At 46.8% G+C, this 8,296-nt stretch overlaps 1 protein-coding gene across 1 annotated transcript; it reads right to left on the bottom strand.

The window, feature by feature from the left end:
- Nucleotides 1-1,964: 1,964 nt before the first annotated feature.
- Nucleotides 1,965-5,663, bottom strand: GAS1 (growth arrest specific 1). The gene has a single exon (XM_054987192.1). It carries the CDS (start codon nt 5,068-5,070, stop codon nt 4,030-4,032), a length of 1,041 nt encoding a protein of 346 aa, XP_054843167.1. The 5' UTR covers nt 5,071-5,663; the 3' UTR covers nt 1,965-4,029.
- Nucleotides 5,664-8,296: the final 2,633 nt, after the last annotated feature.

Genomic DNA, 8,296 nt, shown 5'->3' with positions numbered 1-8,296 from the left:
CCCATGTGGGACTACACAGGAAGACCGTAGATGAACCAGTCACTCTCAGCCTAACCTACCACCAAGGGTTGTGAGAATAAAGTGGAGGAAAGAGCAAAGTTGAAAGCCACTTTGGAATCCCACTGGAGATCTGTACAGGCTTCACAGAACAGGGACATGTAACATTATATCACTCGATCTCTCAAAATTATTCAGGTATTTCTCCACTTTTACTGTTTCCTATTAGAAAGGGGATCACGGACAAGTCAGAGTTGTACTCCAAGAACCATTCTTTACATTAAAACAACTTGGTGGAGAATACAAGAGGCAGGACCCAAGAGACAGAAAGCAGTAACATATCCTTCCACAAATACATATTACAGTGCTCAGTTTATTCTAGGCAGTCGTTTTGATGGAAGCTTTTCAAATAATGTCTTGAGTTTATGTAGGAGTTAATTACCAATCATTTTATAGTGCATATGTATGTGTTCCTCTGAGTAAAAATCACAGCTCAGCAATGGTTCCAAATTTTTTTCTTACCAAGAATCTTTTTTTATCAGGAGACTTGTGTGAACAGGAAACTGGCAAATTTTAAAATATATTTGACCAATGAAAAACTGAGAGGACATACACTGAAGATCATTCTTAAAGGACAGCAGTTTTTAGTTTACAAAGCTGATTCCATTAACCAGCTTTCCCTCCACCTTTTTGTTCTCCACTTCAAAGATAACAATAGGTTTACTCAACCATTCAGGTAATCTTAGAAACAATTTTAGATCATAGCCACAAACTCATAAACTTGCTTGGTATCACAGCTACCGTAGGTCGTTTTTTAAAATGTCTGTTCATGTAAGCTTTGGTGAAAGGCTGGACAAACTCATTTAAAGATTATGGTGAGAAAAATGTACATTTGGTGAAAAGAGCAAGATGCTATAAAAAATTTACAATGCTGTTAATTGCCTCTAAACAAGTAGCAGGTCAAGTTTTACCTTAGCTTAAAAAAAGTTTATGAAAACATGACAGTCTTTGGTGACCCACCCCCTCCTCCGTCAAGGGTTATTTGTTGTGGCTTTTAATCTTCTGACTTGCCTTCCAATCACAGCGTTGAAAAGGAAAAGTTTTAAATAAACAGGGTGAATACTAGATAAATAAACTTTTTTAAAGCAAGTGCCTAGCTTGGCACAGTTCAAACGCAATCCCCTGGAGGACTCCACTCTCTCTTTTGTGTTAATGTTTAAAAGATTTTCAAATGCCGGAGTTTATTCTTACTGCAAACATTTCTATTTACAAGGTCAAGTGTATCAGCACTCGAGACAGCTTAAGAGCGTAATTATTTATCTAAGGGCGTTTGAGTGTAGATCAGTAGCTCTGGCAGAAAACCAGCCTGCAGCAGGCTACAAAACAACTGCTAGGGACAATATCAGACAAGGCCTCGTCACTGCTGATCACCCATGCTTACGCCTGTCCTCAGTGTGGAAGAAAGGTGAACTGGTTTGAACTGCCTTAAGCATCTGGACGCACATGGAAGGGGTATCACTTCTGTAACTTCACTTTCTATGAAGCTGGTGTCAATGCCAACTTAAAAAGACTATGCTGGGGCTTAGAATCATATTTCTGTATAAAGGCAAAAAAGCATCACTGGAAAAGAAACTAGGAATTGTTTTTTACAGCTTTAACAATGACATGTATCTATCCCAATATCGTTGAAGCCTAAACACTTACTACTTACAGCAAATAGATTTGTTGGCATTTAGTTCTTTTACGTAATTATTCATTAAAATAAGGAACTACCCATAACCAGTAAGATACACATAACTGATAATTTTTCAGTCCCACTGAATTCTATGGGGTTACTTTAGAGTAGGAGTTTAGAGGAATATACCCCTAAATATCTACTTAAATTTGTGTTCAAATCTGTTGAAACTTCCTCCAGCTCTTGAAGTTTTCCAAGAGCAATGTAATGCCTAAAAAACAACTACACCACATTCATTCTTTAAAAGTCTCTCTTTACTAATTTACACATAAAAATACACAAGCAACAGATACTTAAAACATAGGACCTTTTCACACATTCTATAAAAATACAATGTTTAAGGCATTTATACAATTCTACAAGTTCATAAACTCTCAAAACAGTAAGAAAATTCACTTCAAATCTATAAAATACACTGTACATTTGATCATTTCCCATGGGAATTACTGTTTTTTTTTATTCCTTTACATATCAAATGAGATCTGCATCTCTGCAAAAAAAAAGAAAAGTAAGATGCATTTATCCTGCAATTGGGGTGCTGTTAAATCTTTAATTTCTTAAAAAATAAATTATTCCCAAAGTATACAATTTATAAAATTCTATATACAACCTAGAGCGACTGGTAACAAATCCCAGTTTTAAATACATCTTATATAAGATTTACCAGAGGTCAGCCCCGATAGGATTAGAGGCAATATAATTTTTCATGGTATTTTTACATTTAAGTCGAACTTTAAAAGTGTCTTTTGAAAATGGCAGTGCAGAGCTCTTTTAAGACAAAGGTTGCATTATTCAGTATAGCCAACAGATCAGCACCTTTCTCCTAGGTTGAGGCAGAAGAGATTTTTACTGGTGAGCTTTTGTTGTGCAACTGTGAGTGTGCAATGACTGCCACAGACATTACAGATTACACAGCCCTGTAGAGTAAGCATGAAAACAGTGTGTACTTCATCACTTAGGACAATCATACATGCATTTCCTTCACTCTCTATACACAAGCAGGGAAGGTGCAGCTTTCTGTAGCCCCGATATGTACACAACACTTAGTAATGTTGACAGATGTTCCATCACCACACGTGATGATCTATGTGTGGTTTTCATGCTTTAACCTACATAAAAAGGTCTGACTTCAAGGAAATACCTATGAAAAAGTGTTGTAAGACCTGCAAACGTACTTAATTCACTCTCTTCTCTCTCCTCCAGTAAAACTAAAGAATCAAAATTGAGTTCACTTTCTGGCAATGTAGGCACAGAGGGGAGAAAAGGAGTTCATTTCCAGTTGTTGACTAGTTCTAACTAGTAAGGCAGTAGTTTTAGAGGCACTCTAGAAAAGCCCAACTCTTTCTTACCTTCACTGTCAACAGCCTTTAATAAGCACTCATTAGCACATTCACTATTTGCATGTTGGCTTGGCAGTGTGGCAATAAACCTACAGCAGCTTTGCCAACCATTTTCTCTTTTACACTCATTTTTTACTGATAAAAGGCCAAAGGGCAACAAATTGCATAGTGCTCACTGAAAGATGCTTTTACACACATTTTCCCTACACAAGCATAGGACAAAACCCATACATGCTGTCATACACGAACATTTTTGTATGCACACTGAGGATCTGCAATTGGTACACACATTCAAACATTGCATGTATGTGCACGACAAGGGTATGAATGTTGTCTCTCAGGTACAGAAAATGTGCGGTGCATGTGTAGAACAGCCCTAAGATTGCAATCCTAAGCACACTTATCAATGGGCCTCACTTCCAAGTAACTGTGTTTGGAACTGAGGTGCCCACAACACATTCCACAGTCCCAGAATTTCATTGAGAACAGTGGCTAGTTTTATAAAGAGAAGCCCAATACACTGGTACTCCTCCTCTCAAATATGATTTTGAAAGGAGGAAAAATGCCCATACACACAGATAAATATTTATACAGAAAGAGAAAGAGGTCCTCCAGAGAGTAAAGGAATGTCCCGGTGAAGATTCTCAGAAGGGGCTATTGGGAGCAAAGTTCCACTGAAGTAGTCGGGCAGAGCAGGGGACTGGAGGGGGCAGCTTCGTTCTGGAGCTAAGGCACACCGCTTCAAAAGGAGCATCAGTGCTGGCGAAAGAGCGCGCGCGCGTGTAAATCCCATGTCTTTCCAGCACAGGCGAAGGCAGCTTTGTGGGAAGGTTTCCTTTCGCGTCCCCCTCAGACGAGCCCTTTCGGCGACGCGAGGCCCACGCGGCCGGCCCAGGCTCCCTCCCTCCGCCCAGGCTCCCCAGAAGAGCGGCCGTGTGGGGCTGGCGTAGGGAATGGCTACGAGAGCAGCAGCAAAATGGAGGCGGCCGGCAGGAGGGTCCAGGGGACGGCGCAGGGTGAGCCGCCGCTTCCCCCGACTGCGCCCTCTTCGGCTCCCGTTCCGGCGACGGCCACCCCGTCATCGAGTTCGTCCCGGCCCCTGGGAGCTGGCTCCTCCTCGTACTCCTCGTCCTCGTAGTCGTCCTGGGCCCCGTCGGAGGCGCCACTGCTGCCTGCGCCGTTGGCGCCGGCGTCGGCTCCGAAGCAGAGGCGGGCCATGTTCTCCTTGACTGACTCACAGATGGGCCGCTCGAGGCCGTCGCACACGCAGTCGTTGAGCAGCAGCGCCTTGGGCACGGCCATCATGTCCTCGATGACGGCGCGGCACTGTTCGGTGCAGCGCACGCCGTTGAAAAGTTTCCCGCAGTGGGTCATGTAGCGGCCCAGCGCCGTGCTGCACCGGCTGTCCCAGTCGCAGCGCCGCCGCGCTTCCGTGCAGCCTATCGCGCCGCCGCCGCCCGTGCGCGGCAGGCAGGGCTCGATGGCGCGCTTGGTGGCCCGGCAGTTCTCATCCTGGTCGCAGTCGCAGTCCTCCAGTGCCGGGCCGCGCCTGGTGTGGTTGAGCTGGATGAGCGCCGAGATGCAGTGGCTGGGGCAGCGTCGCCGATTGGAGGCGGCGGCAGAGCCGTCCCCCGCGGCCATGAGCACCGGCGCGCACGCCTCAGCGTACTGGCTGTAAGCGTAGCCGCAGTCGGGCTCCTCCTGGCACTGCAGCATCGCCTGCCAGCAGATCAGGCGGCGGCCCTGCGCCCCCGGAGGAGGGCAGGCGGCGCCCAGCAGCAGCAGCGGCAGCAGCAGCCTCAGCAGCCCAGCCCGCCAGCGCCGCCCTCCGCCTCTTCCGCGCCGGGCTCCCACCATCGCGAGCGGCTGCGGGACAATCGTGGGCGGGAGGCGAGCGAGGCGGCGGCGGCGGCGGTAGAGAGGGGAGCGCAGCGGCTGCCGCGGCGAAAGTTGGCGAAAGTCCTGCCCAGTGTGCGCATGGGGGTCGCCCTCATCCATCCATCGCGCGGCGCTTCCTTGGTCTCCCGGGGAGCCCCCAAACGGCGGCGTTTTCTTTCTCTCTGGCTGCAGCACAACAGCCGGCGCTCCTTGCTCCCGGACTTGGCGAGGCCGTGCGGCGATCAGCGGAGTCGGAGGCTGGGGGGCGAGGCGCTGCCTGTGGCGCTCATGGTGCCTTCTCAGGCCGATCTCCTTTCTTCGCTGCTAGCGGGCGGCATCTCTGCACATGCCGATGTCGCCGGGCGAGGCGCCCCTTGGTCAGCTCCAGCCCGGGCTGAGCCGCCTTCTTCCTCCGGCAAGCTGCATAAGAAAAGCTGCCTTTCTCTCTTTCCGCCCGATGCGGCTTCTCTCGCCGCCCAGTCCCGCGAGCTGCTTTCTTGGCGGCTCCTAATGGGGAGGCTCTTTTCCTTCGCCAGGCTTTAAATACAAAAGTGCCCTCCAAGCAGCAGCAGCAGCGTGCTCTGCTCAGCCCTCATTATGCATGCATGGAAAAGCAAACAAACAAAAAAAATTAGCAACGCTTCCCCTCCCTCCCCGCAGCCCCTCGGCTTGAGCGCTCGGCTGCCTCGCTCTTTCTCCTTTTCTCCACTTTTTTCCTCCCTTCGCTCGGCCCCTTTCCCTGCCTTGCCACTTGCGATTGGTCCGGGCGCTTGTGGAAGCTCCCCCTCTCTTTCTTTACGATCTGCGGGAGAAAGGGGGAGGGTTGAGAGGGGGCTCGCGGGCAGCTCACATTCAAAGCTTGAAAGGAAAGGCTTAAAGAGATTGACAGCAGCCCCCCAGGAGCCCCTCCTCTTCTTAAGGAGGTTCTAGCAAAGAGCGCCGAAAAAAGAGAAAAGAGAAACTCTGCAGTTGCTTGCAGCCGGCGCTCTGATTTGCATTTGAGAGCGGTCGGAAGGCAAAATGTGGCGGGGAATTGTTTCTCCGTGTAAGGGACTGATTTTTGAAAATCCTCGCTCATAAACGGGTGCAGGCTTGTTTATACTTAACAGCTTCCAGGAAGGGCGATCGCTCTCCATCCCACCCGAGGGATTGTGAGTGAAAGTGTGAGTTACTGGGGGACTGGCAGGGCAAAAGTTGGAAAAGGCATAAGGGAACCTTCAAAGGCTGTGGCGTTGCTGCCGGCCTTAATCTTCCTGATGGGCACCTGTCCCTTAAATTAACACAAGACTCCAGTCCCAGGCGACATCTGCAGCGGACCATTTGCCTGCTGCTTCGCACATTTAGAATCTAACTTTGCAGGAGCCTCAATTCCCTACACTTTGGAGCAAAGTAAGGAGCTCTTCGAGTAGATTAATTTGAAAGGTGTTACGTTTATAATTTCGTGTTAACAATTAAGTTTAAACATAGTTCCTTTTAAGACCGAAACGCAAGTCGTGATGCCCTGATCGCTATTAATGTGGCTGAGAAGAATTTGGGAGGGAAAAAACCACAACAGATCTCCTACGTTGTATTCATGTTGCTTTAAAAAGCCATATGGTTGAAATAACTCCAAGGATGAAAACTGTTCCAGCAGGATAACCAGGGTCCTGAATGATCGACTGCAACTTGTTTCATTTAAGAACTACCTTAATTTCAGTGTTGCACCCCCTTTTGGCCACAAGGGGCATCAGTGCTTGCTGTCCAATACTGGCAGTTTTTACCTCAAGGCCATCAACTCCCATGTGCTTTTCCTGAAGGTGAATGGATTTGGGAGAGGAGGGAGGGGTAACGATGCCCTTAAATCTTACATTAATGTAGAAATACCCTACGATTCAAAGTCAATTTAACTGATTAAACACAGTATGCACTGTGTTGCAAATGTGGCTTTACAGTCAAGACTCGAGAGATGATTCAGTTGTGTCACTGAGATGAAGCTGAAGTTTGGGCTGTTTGGTTTAAGCCACAGTTTGTTGCATAACTCCAGTTTGTCTTCCAGACTTGCACAACTGCCACAGCTCGTTCACAAACCCCAGTTAGTCTGCTGCCTGCTGCCCTTCCTACCTTCAAGCAGAATCCCTAAATGCTTTCCTAAACTCCCTTGTACTGACCAGCTGCTGGCAAGCTTCATTATGTATGTGGTCTGTTCACTATTGACTGGACAGAAATGGGCAAGGAAAGGTCAGTTAAGTCTAGGGCAAGATGAGCCTCTCTGCCTTGCTCTTGGCTAAGGATCTTCTTCTCCTTCCCCTCTTGTTCTTTTTTCTTTGTAAATGCATCCTCTAAACTGTAAAAGAGATCCAAGTGATGTAGGAACCAGGTACAGGACTCCTTAGCACTCAACTGTTTCTATGCAAGTGTTAACAGATATTTTGGAAAGCCATTTCCATCGTAACGTGTCCACCAAATGGCATGACTGTGCAAGAAAATACTGCCATAAACATGGCTATGGTTGAGCTACCAGCCTTGATATCTCTTCCCTAGTCACAGCTGGCTTTGCCTCACTGTTCTTTCTGTTGGTCCTTGCTTCTTCTTGTCCAGTCCTAGATCCTAAGTGCAAATTATGCTTCACATGGGAATTCCATGAAACACCCCAGCTGCCCTCTTTCTCCTGGCAGCCCCCTTTTCTTTTTTACTTCATGTCCATGGCAGTGCTTGATTTCTACAGTGAGGGATGCAGCAGTTCCCATCTTTCGCTTAGAAGACATTTCCACTAGTTTCACATGTGTACTGCCATTTAAATTATTCATTTGAACTATTTATACCTTGCCTTATTTCCTGAGACTGAAGGTAGTTAAAACTCCAACAAGCTGCAAGGATACAAAAACCACCTAACAATCCATCAGACAAACAACCTAACATGTACTGGACCTGAGACCTAACAGTCATAAGTTATTTAGGCAGACGCTGGCTCTAATTTGCTTTTCTCATTTCCATGCCTCTCATCTTTCCTTTGAGCTGCTGTGACATCCGTTGGCGCAGCCAGTATAGAGCAGGTGGAATGTATACATGGAAAAGAAAATGTGTATCAATGCCAAGATTTCAAAACTTCTGCGGTCTGTTTCCAAAATATGACAAATTGTTGAGGACTAACTTGTAACTTGTTACTGAAGAATTTGTTTATTCACAGACTGTAACTAATATAGGTGGCTTTGGTATGTAGGTGATGGAATCTTTGGACCACCATACCTTAACTATTGCACATTATTATATCAGTTAAACATGGTTTATGTCATGCACATACCTGGGGCAGGATGTTTGATGAATGCACTATTCCATCTCAGGTGGGAGCTGGCAGAAATGGGAATGG

Source organism: Eublepharis macularius, chromosome 8 (genome assembly GCF_028583425.1).
Source record: "Eublepharis macularius isolate TG4126 chromosome 8, MPM_Emac_v1.0, whole genome shotgun sequence".
In the NCBI taxonomy this organism is placed as follows: Eukaryota; Metazoa; Chordata; class Lepidosauria; order Squamata; family Eublepharidae; genus Eublepharis; species Eublepharis macularius.
This window is presented reverse-complemented; position numbering and strand designations above follow the sequence as displayed.

Coding starts and splice junctions, on each gene's coding strand:
- GAS1 (XM_054987192.1), bottom strand. CDS start 5,070: ATGGATGAGGGCGACCCCCATGCGCACACTGGGCAGGACTTTCGCCAA.